Raw genomic sequence first — 19,609 nt, forward strand, 5'->3', positions numbered from 1 at the left:
CCTTTGCTGTGACACTCATATATTTAACTCAGGTGCTTTCCATTTCTTCTGATCATCCTTGAGATGGTTCTACACCTTCATTTGAGTCCAGCTGTGTTTGATTATACTGATTGGACTTGATTAGGAAAGCCACACACCTGTCTATATAAGACCTTCCAGATCACAATGCATGTCAGAGCAAATGAGAATCATGAGGTCAAAGGAACTGCCTGAAGAGCTCAGAGACAGAATTGTGGCAAGGCACAGATCTGGCCAAGGTTACAAAAAGATTTCTGCTGCACTTAAGGTTCCTAAGAGCACAGTGGCCTCCATAATCCTCAAATGGAAGACATTTGGGACGACCAGAACCCTTCCTAGAGCTGGCCGTCTGGCCAAACTGAGCTATCGGGGGAGAAGAGCCTTGGTGAGAGAGGTAAAGAAGAACCCAAAGATCACTGTGGCTGAGCTCCAGAGATGCAGTCAGGAGATGGGAGAAAGTTGTAGAAAGTCAACCATCACTGCAGCCCTCCACCAGTCGGGGCTTTATGGCAGAGTGGCCCGACGGAAGCCTCTCCTCAGTGTAAGACACATGAAAGCCCGCATGGAGTTTGCTAAAAAACACCTGAAGGACTCCAAGATGGTGAGAAATAAGATTCTCTGGTCTGATGAGACCAAAATAGAACTTTTTGGCCTTAATTCTAAGCGGTATGTGTGGAGAAAACCAGGCACTGCTCATCACCTGTCCAATACAGTCCCAACAGTGAAGCATGGTGGTGGCAGCATCATGCTGTGGGGGTGTTTGTCAGCTGCAGGGACAGGACGACTGGTTGCAATCGAGGGAAAGATGAATGCGGCCAAGTACAGGGATATCCTGGACAAAAACCTTCTCCAGAGTGCTCTGGACCTCAGACTGGGCCGAAGGTTTACCTTCCAACAAGACAATGACCCTAAGCACACAGCTAAAATAACGAAGGAGTGGCTTCACAACAACTCTGTGACTGTTCTTGAATGGCCCAGCCAGAGCCCTGACTTAAACCCAATTGACCATCTCTAGAGAGACCTAAAAATGGCTGTCCACCAACGTTTACCATCCAACCTGACAGAACTGGAGAGGATCTGCAAGGAGGAATGGCAGAGGATCCCCAAATCCAGGTGTGAAAGACTTGTTGCATCTTTCCCAAAAAGACTCCTGGCTGTATTAGATCAAAAGGGGCCTTCTACTAAATACTGAGCAAAGGGTCTGAATACTTAGGACCATGTGATATTTCAGTTTTTCTTTTTTAATAAATCTGCAACAATGTCAACAATTCTGTGTTTTTCTGTCAGTATGGGGTGCTATGTGTACATTCATGAGGAAGAAGAATGAACTTAAATGGTTTTAGCAAATGGCTGCAATATAACAAAGAGTGAAAAATTTAAGGGGGTCTGAATACTTTCCGTACCCACTGTATATATAAATTTATGTTTATGGCACCTTTAAAATCCCATTATATATTTACTTTAATATATTTGTAATGTTCTTTGCTTAATTAACAGGCAAAAAAAATGGAAACAAAAGAAAACTATGGCAGCCACTACATCTATGGACTGGTTAGCTGAAATGTTTTTGGGTTTAGATCAGGCATGTCCAACCTGCGGCCCGGGGGCCACATGCGGCCCGGAACCACAAGCAATGCGGCCAACTGCCCTCTGACAATTTGTTTTTTCTGCTGGGAAGGAAGGAAGTCAAGTCGGGGGCATGGCCACAGCAGCTTCAAACTAACTGTAGGCAGAGGCTGCCTCACAGGGGAGGGTAGGGCCATGCGAAGCCCAGCGTGGGTGGGGAGCTGCGGCGTTTTATTACTTATATACCTTAACTATAGTATATATTTTATATGCGGCCCGAAAAAATGTCTCTACACTCAATGTGGCCCAGAGAAGCCGAAAGGTTGGACACCCATGGTTTAGATCCTTGTAGGGACTCTTGCCTATGCTATTGTGTAACTAAATACATTTAGTGTGTTTTGTTGCTGGGATGTATTTAGTCTAATCGATTGTTTACTTTTTTCTTGGCACACCCACGATATACTACATGTAGGTCTTCCATAATTTTAGTGGGTTTACTACTTCTGCCTCTGGGCAGGACAATCACTGAGTTATGAATTTACATCTGACCCAACCAATCCCTAAAAAGAGTGTTAAGAGGTGTGGTTTTGGAAGGTGATAAATGTTTTGGGTTACCTATCCAGAGTGTTCCTTCCTTCCTGGGCCTTGCCCAAGCTGGGGGCTTGTGTCAGAGGCTTAGGGATTTTCGGTTTTCCTTCTAATCTAGAGGGTGTTTTTCAAGTGGACAGGAAGATGGCTGCCTTCGTCTTTAAAGAGGAAGTAAACCCTCCTCTGCAAGTTGTGCCTATAGGTAAGCCTATGATAAGGCTTACCTATAGGTTCTGTAAATATCTCCTAAACATGTACCGTTTAGGAGATATTTACCTTACATGCAGCCAGTAACGTCACTGGCGCATGCGCTCTGAAGGAACGGCCGCTCGTGCCGTTTCTTCAGAGCCCCGTGCTGTGACCGTCAGCTCCGGTCAATCAGATGGCCGGATGCCGCGATCCCGGAAGACGGGCGACTGGACATGTCGCCCGTCATAGAGGTAAGCGGGCGGCACGGCGGGGGCTCGTTCTAAGGTAAGTATTTCATAATGAGCTAGTATGCGATGCATACTAGCTCATTATGTGTTTCTCTTTCAGGGTGAAGAAAAAAAAATATGTGGGTTTACAACCTCTTTAAAGAATATTCTGTGCTGAGGAGTGTCGTAGGAGGGCTGTGTGGAAGCTGCTAATGGACATGCATGAAGGATTTCCTGCCAACAAATCAAGATATCTTTGGAAGCTATCAGAAGGTCAAGAACCAGATTTATTAGAGAGAGATCCATTGCTACTCAAGAAAGACTGTCACTGGGTTATAGATTCTCTTGGCTGCTATCATAGGGCCAGTAATTACCAAGAGGCTTCTAAAAAAGGGTTTGCTGCTACTATTACTGGTACTACTATCAAAACATCTGTCCTTTTAATTTTTGCTACTTTTAAGTATCCTGTACTATAAACTCCCCTACAATTTTTAGTTTAGTAATAAAAAGTAGAAAAACTAAAGTGATTGGCAGCTGACTCATTTTTTACCCCACCATACGCCAAGGACCCAGAGATTAAAAAGTTAGTTTACCACACCACTAAGGGCATTGTTCTGCGGCACCCCAGGAGTAGTAGTGCTGCATACCATTTCAAATGCATGTATTATACATATTAGTACTATCACTATTGAATGGAATCTAGCTCTTGCAAAGCTAGAAGCACTGTTTGAATTGTTATCCTCAAACACACCTGATAATGTTGCTCACAGGGAAGGACTAGAAATGTTTGGCCTCATGGGCAAACAACCCACAAGCCCTTTTAGGGGAGAGGCATGTTCATGTAAGTGAAAGAATGTATGCTGCATTGTCACAATTGGGGGTCAGGCTTGAAGGCCAGTGGCTATAGCAGTGGAAAGCTTGCAAAGAAACCAGCAGGATAAATACAGGAGCAGATTCCCCTGGGAGGTAATGCAGGCTCATCCAAGGTGCAAGGTTTAAGCACTTCACCAAAGTTTGTGATGGTGGAGATGGGTTTTGCTACATGCTAGTGCCACAGTCCTCAGGATCACTCCTCCAGGAGGTGATCAAGCTGGAGGGCAGTAGCACATGTAGCATGTAGGGATAAAGTAGAAGCATAGTCTGTAATCAAGTCAAAGGTCAGTAACAAGTGGTTGCAGGTTGGAATCAAATGGAAGCATAGTCAAGGAACAAGCCTTAGGCAGGTAGCTGTCCAGCAACTGAGGTTGCTCGGTAAGAAGATCTATTTCTAAATGCCACAGAGGTCCTGGGTTCATATCCAGGTTCTGACAGTACTCCCCCCCCCCCTCCAGGACATCCCCTGTGAGGAATCCTCTGGTGGAACTCTCTTGTTAATCTAGGGGTATGAGCATTCTGCTGTTTCCCAAGAATTTTCTTTTGGCTCAAATCCTTCCCATTGAACCAGATACTGTAACTTGTTTCTAAAGATTGTGGAATCATTAATTTTCTTAACTACAAATTATTCTTCACCTTGTACCTCAACAGGTGGGGGGGGGAGGGGGGGGAAGAATTCTCCCATAGAAAGGCTTTTCATGAAATGGCTTGAGCAAGGATACATGAAACACTGGGTGAATCTTCATACTATCAGGAAGTTTTAAGCTGAAATCTGGAAATGCTTCACAAACCTTTGGCTCAGCTTTGCAGATGAAACATGTACTTTCACATTTTTGGTAGATAACCAAACTTTGTTATCCACATAAAAAGTAGGAATGATCTGCAATGCTTGTCAGCAGACTCTTTGTAATATTTCTGAGCCACCTTCAAATTCTTAATCAATTTCTCCTGAATCTCCGGTAATGTAGTTAATATGTTGGTAACAACAAGAACTAGATGATACCCTGCATTTAGGAAAAAAAGGACTTTGAGAAGTAATGCTATGTTTAGAATTATTATAAGAGAATTCTGCCATAGGAAGATAGTCCACCTAGTCATCCTGAAGATCGTTGACAAAACATTGAAGGTTCTACTCTAGAATTTGATTAGTCCTCTGTGTCTGACCATTAAACTGCAGATAAAAAGCAGAGGCCAGATTAATTTTAACACTTAACACCGAGCAAAAGCTATTCCAAAATTTCGAAGTAAACTGCACTTCTCTGTCCAACACTACATCATGAGGGACTTCATGCAATTTAAGGGCATTGTTTTACTAAAATTGGAGAGTGCAAAAGCTGGTGCAGCTCTGCATAGAAAATCAGTCTACGGGTTTTTTTGTCAAAACCTAATTTAACAAGCTGAAGTCAGAAGCCGATTAGCTACCATGCACAGCTGCACCCGATTTTGCTCCTTCCAGTTTTAGTAAATAAACCGCAAAGACTCCCCAAATCATCTGCAGTTTATTCAACAGTGGGTACCCCCTTACTAGTATAAACTGAAAAATCTTAATCATGCGGTCGACGACTACCGAGATAGTGACTATTTCTTGTAAAAGAGGTTGATCGACCACAAAGTCCATAGAAATTGACCGCCATGGTCTTGATAAAAAAGGGAAGTAGCTGGAGCAACCCTAAAAAAGAAGATTGGGGTGTCTTGCGTACACAGGTCAGGCACAAGGTCATATAGCTTTTGCCATCTTTTTTGTAATCAGGCCACCAAAAGTATGTAGCAAAATACAAATCGGCCTAGAAGGATGAAAAAATTAGATTTTTTTTGGGAATGTTTCATAGCAGAAAGTGAAAAATATTGTTATATATTTTTTTTTTTTTCAGAATTGTCGCTTTTCTTTGTTTATAGCGCAATAAATAAAAATCGCACTGGTGATCAAATACCACCAAAAGAAAGCTCTATTTGTGGGAAAAAATGAAATCTATTTTATTGAGATACAGTGCCACACGTTTGCGCAATTGTCCGTTAAAATAACGCAGTGCCGAATCGCAAAAAATGGCCTGGTCATTAAGAGGGCAAAACCTTCCGGGGCTGAAGTGGTAAATAGTGAACGTATTCATATCCCTGTAATTAATGCATTGAAGTATAGATGGAGTCTTTCTATTCAAAAAAGAGACAGGTCTGCCCCTACAGGACTCGGAGGCATTGATCATCTAATAAAGCCCTTATCTAAATTCTCATCTCCCATTAGCCACTCCCTGAGCACCTTTAATTCGGTTTCTGACAGATTAAAATTTGGCCAAAAGGAATTTCTTCCCTGGGAGCAGTTGAATAGGACAATATTATGAGAGATGAGGAGTTCATTGATCGGCATTCTTTCTATCATGTCTTGGAAATCATAGTACTGTGGAGGAAGCTTGTCATAGATCTGGGTAGTTACTATATCAGCTTGATCCTTGATATTTCTTGATTGATAGAGAACTTGTTTGACAAGGTTCTCTGCAATGTTCCTTACAATGGTCCATACTATAAATATAAGGCTGTTGGTCCATCTCAATAGAAGCCTACAAATAACAACTTGCTTACTGGGCATTTATCCCCCCTTCCTGCCCAGGCCAATTTTCAGCTTTCAGCGCTGTCCCACTTTGAATGACAATTGGGCGATCATGCAACACTGTACCCAAATTAAATTTGTATCATTTTTTGCACACAAATAGAGTTTTCTTTTGGTGGTATTTAATCACCACTGGGTTTTTATTTTTTTGCTAAATAAACAGGCACTCATGAGGCTGCACTGATGGGTGGCACTAATGGGCACTGATAGGCGGCACTAATAGGCAATGATAGGCAGCACCGATAGGCACTGATAGGCGTCACTGATGGTCAATGATGGGCACTGATAGGTGGCACTGGTGGGCACTGATTAGCAGTACTGATGGGCTCTGATAGATGGCACTGGTGGGCACTGATTGTCAGCACTAGAGGGCACTGATTAGCAGCGCTGGTGGGCACTAAGGGGACCGATGTCACTCTAACAGAAGCTGGTTAACATCTTTCTTCTTTTCCATAACCGGCTTCTGTTTACTTCTGTGATCAGCTGTCATTGGATGACAGCTGATCACGTGGTAAAGGACCCACTGGGATTGGCCCTTTACCCTGCTCTGTGATCACACCAAGGAATTGGCGATCACAGAGGGTGCCATCTGCATGCCTGATTTACACCCTCCCAGCATTTTAAGCCTGTGCTGTAGCCGTCTCTCAGCTATAGCGCAGGCACCATCCATCAAAAATAGTTCCCCAATGTAAAGTCCTCCTAAGTTGGCACCACATCTGCCAGGTACTGTAATTTATTCATACGCATTTTAACCTCAGCTAAAATAACTCTAGGATTCTTCTATGCATTAGCAATTGGCTGTTTGGCTGCAATAAAAAGAAGAGTAGCCAGTTTTTGTTGTACGACAGTGAGAATCAGGACTAAGTGGTGCAAAAGGGCCATTTCTAGGTCATTAGAAATAGAAGTATAAAACAGAGTCTGGACGAGGCTCAAGAAGATTCTAGACAAAAAAAATTTTTTTTATTTACACAGGACCAGCAGATATGGAAAACATCACCTTTCTGACCATAGCCTCCAAATATTTGTCATCATAGGAGGGGGGTCTTTGGCTATCTGTGCCAGTGCAAAAAACTAACGGAATAAAACCTTGTAAGCAGATTCTAAAGGGCTGGTATTAAATGAATATTTAACTATTTTTATCCAGAATTTGCTCAATTCATCTAAAGTTATCTAGTGGTTAAGATCCTGTTCCCAGAGATTTACATATTAGGGGAAGAAGGGTGTGAACAAGAGTTCATGGCTGACATTAAGATAGATATTCATTTAGACAAACATGCTTAAAAACTGATTTAGTGTAGGGGGAGCTCTCAGTTTTTAGCAAGTGAGAAGATGCAAGGTCTAAGATGTAAATAATAATGCTCCAATTGGGGAAGTTTTGGATATTCCCAGAAGCCAGACTATAAAGAAATATTGCTTACTAAATGTCAACCAGTTGGAGTGGAAGTTTTTGTTCTATTAGTTATTTCTGCATTACCTAAAGGCAGATCCAAGGATTGTCCATTCTAGTAATGATTACCAAGGCAACAAGTGCTACTCCAGTCCAGAACAAATCTCTAGTTCCAAAAGCTAATTTTTTTTTTTTTAAGTGTAATGAAAAAAAATTGCCAGTGTACTGGGTGAGCACAACACCTCCTGATTTTGCCTCTCAATTCCTCTAGCCAGGTGTCAAGGAATGGCAGGTTCCCTTTAAGGGCTGGTTCACACTGGTCCGAAATGTGCTCCGACTTCTAGAGCACAAGTTGCATGACATGTCAAAAGCAATGATTCCTATGAGAGCCGTCTTAACTGGTCCTACTTGTGTCAGTCCGACTTTGAAAATGCTTTCTTCACTAATTTGGTGCAACTTGGGCACGATTCCAGCCCATTGATTTGAATAGAAGTCGGGATCATCATCTCAACTGATCCCACTTGTGGCATGTGACTTGTGGCAGATTCCGATAAGCCCCCTGCCCGCAGACCCCCACAACCAGAGCCCAGGGTTGTGGGGAAGAGACCCTTGTCCCCATCAACATGGGGACCACCCTCCCAAGTGGCCTGGTATGGTTCAGTACTGTTCAGGTACTGTTCAAGAAGGGGGGTGCTTGCTGGTCCCCCCCCCCCCTTTTCCCGTCCTGCCAGGCTGCATGCTTGGATAATGGTCTGGTATGGATTTTGGGGGGGCATAAGCTGTTTTTTTTTTTGTGGGGTTTTCCCTTAAAATCCATACCAGGCCCATCTTGGGGGGGGGGGGGGGCCCACATTTGTTCTTTTTTATAAATTTGGCATGAGTTTTCCTCCATACCAGAAGCAAAGGAATTGTTTTCATTGATCAGCTCTGCATAGAAATCATTCAGCTTCAAGGTTTAAACCCTCATTCACATTGAATGTGGCTTTGAAATCATGCAACTTCATTTGAAATCTCACAATTTCAAAGCTCTATGTCAGTGTGATTTCAGGTGCGACTTAGAAGATTTGTGTGGCTTCATGCACGGATGTCCAAGTAAAGCCGCACCCAAAATTGCCAAAAGTAGTGCAGGAACTACTTTTTCAAATCGATGCAGCCACGCAAACTCAGCGTCGCACCGATTTGAACAGTTCCATTGCCAACAATAGAGTGTGACTTGTCATGCGATTTGACCAGTCAAATGCATGACAAGTCACTCCGATGTGAATAGGGGCTTATTGTCAAAACTTAATTGAACTAGCTGAAGTTAGAAGTTGATTGGCTACCATGCACAGCTGCACCAGACTTTGCACTCTCCAGTTTTGTAAATCAGCCCCACACTGGCAGTTTGTGAGAGCGTTTTCATGATAGAAATGATCTTATTAAAGTAGATTTACTTTACATCTGAACTGAATGACATTAAATATGTTAAAGCAACGTGTATAATAAACTACTGTCTTTTTTATTTTTTTTCTTGTTTTTTTCCCTCTGCTGCATTCTGGAAGTTTCTCAGGAGGGTTTCCTGATGGTAACAAAAGTACGTAGACCATAACTGCATAATAAATGTCGAAACGACCAATTAAAGTCTCCATAGGAAGCCTGTGTGACACAATGACATCACAGGAGAACAATTGGAAGACAGGGACAGAATGTTTTAACCTTACAACAGGAAGTGCCTGAACAAGGGCATTCATAGTAAAATCACCAAGTATTAGGCCCCTATCACACGGGCTTTCCGATCAGGTATGCCTGTCAGTTTTTCAGGCTGCCCTGATCAGGTGCTCCATTCACCCCTATGGAACAGTGGATGTCAGCAGTGACATTTCCGCTGACAACCGCTGCTATCCGATCCGATCCTGTCTGTGAAATCCAGACGGATGGAAGCAATATTTTCCATCCACCTGGAGGATCGGATCGGATCGGATGAAATCGGACAGGCGGTCCGTTATCATCCGATCTCCCATAGAGGAGAGCGGGGATCTGACAGGTCTGTCACTGCAAAGTAAGCGGAGATAGACCTGTAATCCATGCGCCTGCTCAGCCGGGATCCCCCGGACCCTTATTGTAAAAAAAGCTGCAGATTGAATCTGATTGAAATTTACTAATTGAAAATGACATTACCACGATAAAGTTTAAAGGAGATTCAGTTCTTGGGTATGCATATGCTATAAGTGCCGGTTCACATTTCTGCGATCACAGAGATCGCATTTAATTCGGAGCACACTGCTCCTAAAATTACATGCGATCTCTATGCCTTGCAAATTCAGCCATACAGTTTGTATGGCTGAATTTTCACCGCAATCGCACCTAACTCGCACAGGACCCTTTTTTTGGTCCGCAGCAGAATCGGATCGCATAGTAGTTCACACTAGTGCGATCCGATTCTGCGCGAACTTTCAGATCGCACTGCGATATGCGATCTGATCTGGGGGTGTCGTTAACTTTTAATTGACACCCCCAGCATATTGCATATGGCAGTGCGAACTGCCAGGGGTGCGGATGCGATGCGGGAACACGCTGTATTTTCGCAGCGTTCCCGCATCGCAGAAATGTGAACCGGCACTAAGACATATTTGGGACTATTTAATACGTATTTACTCTTTAAATAAAAACAACATGTATTTGCCAAAATCAAATAAATTCTTAGATTAAAAGTCTACAAATTATTTGTTAATGATATTTACATACTGGGTATCCAGCAGATATCCTTTTCATCTTCTACTGTACTAGCGTGCTATTTGTTGCATGAAGTCACTCCTCTCCTTTGCTGCTTCTAAACGACAGTCCAACTCCCCACCTCCTCCTGCTCACAGTGGATAATTTCGCTGAGAGAGTCAAGATTTTTTTTTTTTTTAATGCTGTCTTTCTGATTAATTCCCCTGGTCAATACAAGATTGGCTTTCTCTGGCTGCGTGAGACACACAGTGAGTTGTGCTGAGACATCCCCATTCCCTGCGCTGCTGAGGGAAAGGAGACATACTCTACTTTAACTCTACAACAGAACAAGCCACCTCTTCCCTGCCACAATGATTGTCAGCACACAGCAGAACCTGGGGACAGAACTGGTCAGTATCTTTAACAATTCATTGCATTTTGGGGTAATAAAAGAGCATTGGATCTCCTGTGGAATACCAATCACAGATACTGGAGGCTCAAGCTGCAATAACTGGAACAAAGCAGTAGATTGTGACTGGTATTCCCCCATCTAAATGTGTGTCAGGTGTTTTTACTACTGCATGAGCTGGCAGAGCTGGGGTTTCCTATATATAAAGTGCACACAGGCATTTTTTTTTTTTTTTTAAATCTTAGATTGTGCATGCTTGTCTGAAGAGCAACATGTCCTAAAAGCTTTCACTGCAAAACAAAACATCAAGCAGCTTTTTTGAAGCACCCCATGCATCCTTTGGCTCTATTCGGGGAGTGCTGAATGCAGATCATGATAGGAATTTTGGAACATCTAGAAAGCTTCAGACCACTGTTTACAGTGTTAAAAAAAATAAAAAATGGGGGTAGATAGCTTAACACGTAGAGTTACTGGTTGTAACCTTGGATTTATGAGTTATGGTTTCAATTGTCTAGTAACCATCATTTATTAAAGATTTAGAATACTGGCAGCTAAGACCAAGTGGACTGTCTAGTCCAGTTTTTCTTAACCTTTTAAGGCTCCCTTTGAAAGTTATGGACAGTCTTGAGTCACGAGACACCCCATTCTAAAACGTAAAAAAATATTCTAATGGTTTTGTATAATGCAGAAACATCCACACAAGTAGGACACCCAATGTTCCAAAGCAAATACACTTTTGCAAACTAGTACTGACCAGTATTCCAATGTTTCTCTTCTCCCTTAGTTTTTCTCCATCACTCAGCTAAGGTGCCCTCAATGCTGATAGAGAGGGGTAGGGGAGGGTCAAACAAGGATGCTACGCAGGCGACTGACATCCTCTATACCAGTGGTTCTCAACTCTGGTCCTCAGGACCCACTAACAGGACAGATTTGCAAGATAACTGAAATATATCACAGGTGATATCATTTGCTGCTCAGTGATTGCAGTATTCTAAAAAAGATAAGTGCTGGACAGCACCCCCTTTCCTGCGCTCGGAACCTGGTCCTCAGGCTGTTTCAATCCTGGAACTCGTACTGGTATTAGGCATCCATGATGGCTAGGCTTTGCTGCCCCTTACGACCAGGGTGGTCGACCAGACACTGAAAATACAAAGCAAAAGAAGGGCGCACCAGCCTAGCGCATTATCCTCAGCAAGTTTATTTGGATAAAATTGTTTAAAATCAAATACTCACAAACAAACAAGAAGTTCAGGCACATCAATTCCATACACCTGCCTCCTACCAGAGGATCAACGTCTTTACTGGAAGCAGAGGGCTGACGCGTTTCGAGGCCGTGCCTCTTCCTCAGAGCCTCTGAGGAAGAGGCACGGCCTCGAAACGCGTCAGCCCTCTGCTTCCAGTAAAGACGTTGATCCTCTGGTAGGAGGCAGGTGTATGGAATTGATGTGCCTGAACTTCTTGTTTGTTTGTGAGTATTTGATTTTAAACAATTTTATCCAAATAAACTTGCTGAGGATAATGCGCTAGGCTGGTGCGCCCTTCTTTTGCTTTGTATTTTCATTGCAGTATTCTAGTCTGCTTCTCCCCAAGGTAATACTTAAATCTGGCCTGTTGGTGGGTCCCAAGGACTGGAGTTGAGAACCACTGCTCTATACCAACTGGTGATGCCATTAGTCATTACGAGCTGGAAGTGTGTAATGGTGCATAATGAAAACCTGTGGCTTTGTGTAACTTAAAGGCAGGCTTTATCCACATGCCAGCTTGTATGTCATTTTGGGGTAATTTTAAGGTATTTTTCCAAGACACCCCCGAAGAAACCTCAAGGCACCCTGGTTGAAAAAGGCTGGTCTAGTCTGCCTATTTGAGTGTTTTTTCTTTTCTTTTTATAGCCAGACCTGTGGCTCTCCCTGACCTGTTTAAATTCAGTTTCTGTTGATGTTATCACTACATCCACTGGTTGATGGCTCCAAGCAGGGCTTTTTTTCAGCGGGAACGCGGGGGAACACAGTTCCGGCACCTCCAGCATTGAATGTATGTAATGGGAAGGGGTTCAGGGTCTATTGATGCTGGATGCTGGGGGATCTATTGTTGCTCGAGGGGATGTATTTCTACGGGGTGGGTGGGGTTTATTGTTGCTAAGGAGGTCTATTGTTGCTGGTGGGGGATCTACTGTTGTTGGGGTTGGTGCTTATGTTGCTGGGGGTTAGTTGTTGCTGGGAAGGATCTAGTGATGCTGGCTGCAGGGAAATCTGTTGCTGCTGGGGGTCTATTTTTGCTGGCAGGGAGGGGTATTTTGTTGGGGGTTTCTTGGGGGGGATCTATTGTTGCTGGATGCAGAGGATCTATTTTACTGTTTTTCTTGTTTTCAACAAATTCCATACAAATTACTTAGTATCACAAGTTGGTTCTGTATTCTCTAAAAGGGCCAGTATTGGGAGGAGGGTAGGAGGTGGAACCAATGAATCGTGCAGGGGGTGGGTAGGGGGGGGGGGACAAGGGGTGACTCAGAAAGGGGGAGTTCCTGCACCTATTGTCTGAGAAAAAAAGCCCTGGCTCCAAGTATCTACTACTCTTAACATTTTCCATTTCCTTACAAACTCAATGCATGACTGCACTTTGACAACAACCAAATGCTTTTCTTAGTCCCGGTTCACACTACCGCGACTTGTCAGGCGACTTGGTCGCCTGACAAGTCGTGCTCCATTCTGTGCTATGGGAACCGTTCTAATAGGAGTGACTCAAGTCGCTCCGACTTAGAAAATAGTTCCTGCACTACTTTTGACCGAAGTCGGAGCGACTTGCATTGACTTCCATTATGTGAAGTCCGTGCAAGTCGCGCCGAAGTCGCGGTGCACAGCGACTTCACTAGTCGCCCCCCCCCCCCCCGAAGTCGTGTCGCCATAGGTGTGAACCGACTCTTAATGGCTTTTTAAAAACGTTTTGCATCATTGTTTCTAATAATATCAGAAAAATTACAATATCTAAAGTCACACTGACTTGAAATCGCCTCTCTTCCCATTGGGACAATCATCTCCTTTTTTACTGCAGCCTCTCCCAGTAGAATACACACATGAGGACTTTTATATGCATACATTTAGAATTTTTAATTTTGCATGGGCTGCAAGGCAGGGCATGGCTGCCTAACTATATTTGCTCCTTTGTCTCAATATTCACAGTGAGTACTACCCTGTTGCAGCACACTGTACACAGCTCTGGGACACAACGCTGTCAGTTTTGTATAAATGCCCAATGTTATAAGATAGGATGTGTGTTTTAGAGGCAGGCGATCACTGCTGCCTGCTTACATGCAGACTGCATGCAGAAAGGAGAGGGCTGGTAAACTGTATATTTATTTTATGGCACCAGAAGGAAAGTGAATTCATCCTCTATTTTAGTGTCTGCAATACTAGCCAGAAAAGTGCTGAGCTGAAGAAGAATGAATCACTAGAAGCAGCTCTGTTTCAATGTTCTCTACAGACTGTGATGATTTACATCTGTCTGAGATGCAATGTGTTGCTACAGATCACTGAGTCCCCTTCTTTGGCAGCGGTACCCCATATTACTTCATCATAGCCTATGTGAATGGCTGTTGACGCGGCACATAACTATCCGTCACTTGCGTCCGATTGGGTTCATGGAATCACTTTTATTTAGTTAGCTAAATAGCAGGACTGCCAACTATCCAGACATTTATGACAGTCTATAAAATGCAGAATAATTAAGGTTTTCTGTAAAGGATGCTAAATTCTTTTTGTACATCTGAGATTCAGCCAAATATTTCAAATGCTAATCTGCTTCATGCTTGTATTTATTTATTTGGTGATAGTTGCTGAGATAGTGGGGATTTGTCTGTAATTCACACACTTTGATACCAACCTGCTGGAGTATTTCCTTGCCTCCTTGCCACGGGAATGCATTTAAACACTTGGATACCTAGATTCTCCTTTATTTGCTGTCCCCAGCGGCAGAAGCAGGGCAAATACAAATGAGGATTTTAGGCTGAAAATCCTAATTATTCTGTGTATCTGATACCCAGCAAATATGGGCAAAAAAACACCAGCCATCATGCCAGGTCCTTCCCTGAACTGGGGGGCAAACATAACCAACAGGTCCTTTATGGTAGGGAAAGATTTTTATGGGCTAAAAGTCTACATGGCATCTTCCAACATGAACTTCTTTTGCATCTCAGAGCTGCAAAAAAAGTTTAGTATGCAAAAGTGAAAGAATCTGTTGGACTTTGTTGTCGCAGGACTCAGTGGCGGCCCGTCCATTAGGGGCGCATGGGCGCCGCCTTCCCTATCCATGCCTCTGGCCCCCTAATCCCTAATCTACATGCAGGGCGCCGGACGCATGGATTCCAATATGAGATTTTTTTTTCAAGCACGTGATTAGAGCCAGAGGCTCTAATAGGCTTCAAAAAAGGGTGGGCTCTGGGCGCAGAGCACTGCGCCCTGAGCCCAGCCAGTTGTATGGCAATAGCGAATAAATATTTGCTATTGTCACACTGATTCTCCTCCCAGCCAATCAGGAAGAGGGTTGTGAGACCCCTTTCCTGATTGGCCAAAAGGAGAAGTGATCTTACTGGCCATTGGCCAGGAAGAGGGAGGAGACACACGGCAGGCGGCTCAGCCATCCAGCACTCCCCAGCTCGGACAGGAGGAAGTAAAGAGGCAGGCCAGCCGGTTGGCCATATGACAGCTCTGATCGATGTCTAAAAGCTGAAGAGTAACATATTCGATTTTACCAAAAGTATTGTGGGGCCTACCTTTACACGCACCTGAACTTTAATGGCATCCCAGTCTTAGTCTGTAGGATTCAATATTGAGTTGGCCCACCCTTTGCAGCTATAACAGCTTTAACTCTTCTGGAAAGGCTGTCCACAAGGTTTAGGAGTGTGTCTATTGGAATGTTTGACCATTCTCCAGAAGCGCATTTGTGAGGTCAGGCACTTATGTGGCAAGAAGGCCTGGCTCGCAGACTCCACTCTAATTCATCCCAAAGGTGCTCTATCGGGTTGAGGTGCAGTCCAGTCAAGTTCCTACATCCCAAATTCACTTATCCATGTCTTAATGGTCCTTGCTTTGTGCATGTTGGAACTGGAAGGGGCCATCCCCAAACTGTTCCCACAAAGTTGGGGGCATAAAATTGTCCAAAATGTCTTACTATGCTGATGCCTTAAGAGTTCCCTTTATTGGAACTAAGGGCCAAGCCCAACCCCTGAAAAACAACCCTACATCATAATCCTCCCTTCACCAAATGATTTGGACCAGTGCACAAAGCAAGGTCCATAAAGACATGGATGAGCGAGTTTGGGCTAGAGGAACTTGACTGGCCTGCATAGAGTCCTGACCTCAACCCAACAGAGCACCTTTTGGATGAATTAGAGAGGAGACCCCGAGCCAGGCCTTCTCATCCACATCAGTGCCTGACTTCACATATGCGCTTCTGGAAGAATGGTCAAACATTCCCATAGACACACTCCTAAACCTTGTGGACAGCCTTCCCAGAAGAGTTGAAGCTGTTATAGCTGCAAAGGGTGAGCCGACTCAATATTCAAACTTACGGACTAAGACTGGGATGCCATTAAAGTTCATATGCGTGTAAAGATGGCGTCTAAATTTAATCTCAAAGCTGTTCCTACCCCCCATTCTAAATCCTTTACTAATTACTCTTTAAGGAGAGATGTGTATACCGTATATACTCGAGTATAAGCCGACTTTTTCAGCATGTTTTTTTATGCTGAAAAAGCCCCCCTCGGCTTATACTCGAGTCACGGTCTCACGGGAATAGCCGAACGTGTATGGGCTTTCCCGAGCATCAGCGGCGCATGCGAGGTGACGTGCTGGTGCCAGGCAGCGCCATTTTTAAATGTAAGGCGCCTCACCGACAGGTAAGTGAGACTCCTCCACAGCCCCTGTATTTCCTCATGCAGTGCTGCAGGCATGGTACAGGACATTCTACTGTACCATGCCCGCAGCACTGCATCTCCTGTACCATCTTTTCCATGCCTGTACCATCACCTGTGCCATGCCTATACCATCTCCTGTGCCATGCCTGTACCATCTGTGCCATCGCCTGTACCATCTCTTGTGCCATGCCTGTACCATCTCCTGTGCCATGCCTGTACCATCACCTGTGCCATGCCTGTACCATCTCCTGTGCAATTCCTGTACCATCACCTGTGCCATGCCTGTACCATCACCTGTGTCATGCCTGTACCATCACCTGTGTCATGCCTGTGCCATGCCTGAGCCATCTCCTGTGCCATCTCCTGTGCCATGCCTGTGCCATCTCCTGTGCCATCTCTTGTACCATCTCCTGTACCATGCCTGAACCATCTCCTGTACCATGCCCACAGCCCTGCATCTCCTGTATCATGCCTGCAGCCCCTGTTTTGTGTCCTAGGCTTATACTCGAGTTAATACATTTTTCCCACTTTTTTGTGGTAAAATTAGGGGCCTCGGCTTATATTCGGCTTGGCTTATACTTGAGTATATACGGTATTTACCTATTCCCTGGGTGCTCCAGTCCGATCACATGATCGGCTCTCCCAGGGGAGAAGAGGGACATCCAACAACAGATGCCTCATTGTAAGTTTATGAGTGCTGTCACTGCACAGGCACTGCTGCATTGTTGCCGATATCTCCTCTCCCCTGAAGCTGGCCGCTGGGGAGATCACGTGACTGGACCAGAGTTTTCAGGGTATGGGTAAGTATACACATGTTTCCCCTACACAGAATAGTTAGTATATGACTTAGAATGGGGATGGGAGCAGGTTTAAAATTAGGTTTAGACTGCACTTCTAATTTAAAAGCAGGGCAGAAACTAAGGAAAATATCTCAGAGCCCCAGATAGCAATAGTTCAGAATTCTAGGAATCGACAACAAGGCAGCAATGCCTGTGCAGTGAAAGCATCCATAGAGTTACAATGGGGCATCTGTTGTTGGCTGTCCTTCTTCCCTGGAAGAGCCGATCATGTGATCGGACTGGAGCACCCAGGGAATAGGTAAACATAAAATCTCTTCTCTACAGAGTAATTAATATAGGATTTAGATAAGGGGCGTGGGAACAGCTTAAGGATTAGATAGGTTTAGGTTTAGGCCAGACTACTACTTTAAAAGCAGGAGAGGAACTAAGGGAAATGTCTGAGACCCAGATAGCAATAAGGGAAATGTCTCAGAGACCCAGATAGCAATAGATCAGAATTCTAGGTATCGACAACAAGGCAGCAATGCCTGTGCAGTGACAGAACCCATAGACTTACAACGGGGCATCTGTTGTTGGTTGTCCTTCTTCCCTGGAAGAGGCGATCATGTGATCGGACTGGAGCACCCAGGGAATAAACATAAAATCTCTTGTTTACAGAGTAATTAGTATAGGATTTAGATAAGGGGCATGGGAACAGCTTTAGGATTAGATAGGTTTAGGCCATACTTCTACTTTAAAAGCAGGACAGGAACAAAGGGAAATGTCTCAGAGACCCAGATAGCAGTAGATCAGACTTCTGTTTTAATGATTTATCAGACAAGAAGTTGGGGGAACTTTCCAACAGCAACACTGGCAGAAATAAAATGTTTTAGTAGTGTGTCCCTGACTGTTGTAGATTTACTTCACCTCTTGTCTGGCGAACATTTCGAGCAGGACAGAAAGTGAGGATAAATCTCTCTAACAGAGGCTCATATAGCAGTAAAAACTAGTGTTGAGCGAACACGGACTGTATTATTCGTGTTCGTACCGAATAATTAGATTTTTGGTACCCGAACACGGACACGGACACTTTACTGTATGTTCGGGTAAAAATCCGTGTTCGGTCGTTTTATTTCCGGGTTTTGCATGCTTTGGCGCTCTTTTCATGGCGGGCTTTCAACAGCCAATCAACAATCGTTTAACTGGTGTGCCTTAAGCCATCCCAGCCATGCCTGCAAATGTCTCAGTAGCTGTGATTGGCCGTCTGAAGCATGTGACCAAGTCTTTATAAGTTCGAGGCAGCCGCAGCGGCGTCATTATGCTGCTTAGATTCAGGGACAGAGCACACATCAACGTGCTGGCTGCTGATTAGGGAAAGATAGGCAGGAAAAAACCATTTGTGTCCGGATAGAATTGAGGGACAGGTCGGAGTGTTTAGGCAGGGCGAGTTGTAGGCATTTTAGGGATAGAGTCTGCTGAATTATAGGGTCAGTGTCTTCTACAAACTACAATCGATATTGCTGTGTGGGGGGTGGGGTCTGCACTCAATCCTGATCTACGATCTCTTCTCAATCCTGTTAGGGACAGAGTCTGCTGAATTTTAGGGAAACTGTGTTCTACAAACTACAATCGATATTGCTGTGTGGTGTGGGATTGGAGATAGGCAGGTGTCAGTGATCCACATCCATTTTTCTGTGTGTGAGCTGCAGTGAACACAATCTTTTTGGGCTGCAGTGAACACAATCTTTTTGGGCTGCAGTGAACACAATCTTTTTGGGCTGCAGTGAACACAATCTTTTTGGGCTGCAGTGAACAAAATCTTTTTGGGGTGCAGTGAACACAATCCTTTTTGGTGTGCAGTGAACACAATCTTTGTGGGGTGCAGTGAACAAAATCCTTTGTGGGGTGCAGTGAACACAATCTTTTTGGGGTGCAGTGAACAAAATCCTTTTTGGGGTGCAGTGAACAACATCCTTTTTGGGGTGCAGTGAACACAATCTTTTTGGGGTGCAGTGAACAAAATCCTTTGTGGGGTGCAGTGAACACAATCTTTTTGGGGTGCAGTGAACACAATCTTTTTGGGGTGGAGTGAACAACATCCTTTTTGGGGTGCAGTGAACAAAATCCTTTTTGGGGTGCAGTGAACAAAATCATTTTTGGGGTGCAGTGAACACAATCTTTTTGGGGTGCAGTGAACACAATCTTTGTGGGGTGCAGTGAACACAATCTTTTTGGGGTGGAGTGAACAACATCCTTTTTGGGGTGCAGTGAACAACATCCTTTTTGGGGTGCAGTGAACACAATCTTTTTGGGGTGCAGTGAACACAATCTTTGTGGGGTACAGTGAACAGAATCTTTGTGGGGTGCAGTGA

At 44.1% G+C, this 19,609-nt stretch overlaps 1 protein-coding gene across 2 annotated transcripts in view; it reads left to right on the top strand.

Annotated features, from left to right (window-relative positions):
- Window positions 1-10,292: 10,292 nt before the first annotated feature.
- LOC309546288 (inactive dipeptidyl peptidase 10-like) overlaps window positions 10,293-19,609 on the top strand; it is a 334,481-nt gene continuing 325,164 nt past the window's right edge. For both annotated transcript variants that reach the window (XM_082245881.1, XM_082245882.1), the window contains exon 1: window positions 10,293-10,551. In XM_082245881.1, the coding sequence (XP_082102007.1) occupies window positions 10,513-10,551 (39 nt within the window). In that variant the 5' untranslated portion in view covers window positions 10,293-10,512. The remainder of the gene's footprint in view (window positions 10,552-19,609) is intronic.

This window comes from Pelophylax lessonae (genome assembly GCF_965119305.1).
Source record: "Pelophylax lessonae genome assembly, chromosome: 2".
Lineage (NCBI taxonomy): Eukaryota > Metazoa > Chordata > Amphibia > Anura > Ranidae > Pelophylax > Pelophylax lessonae.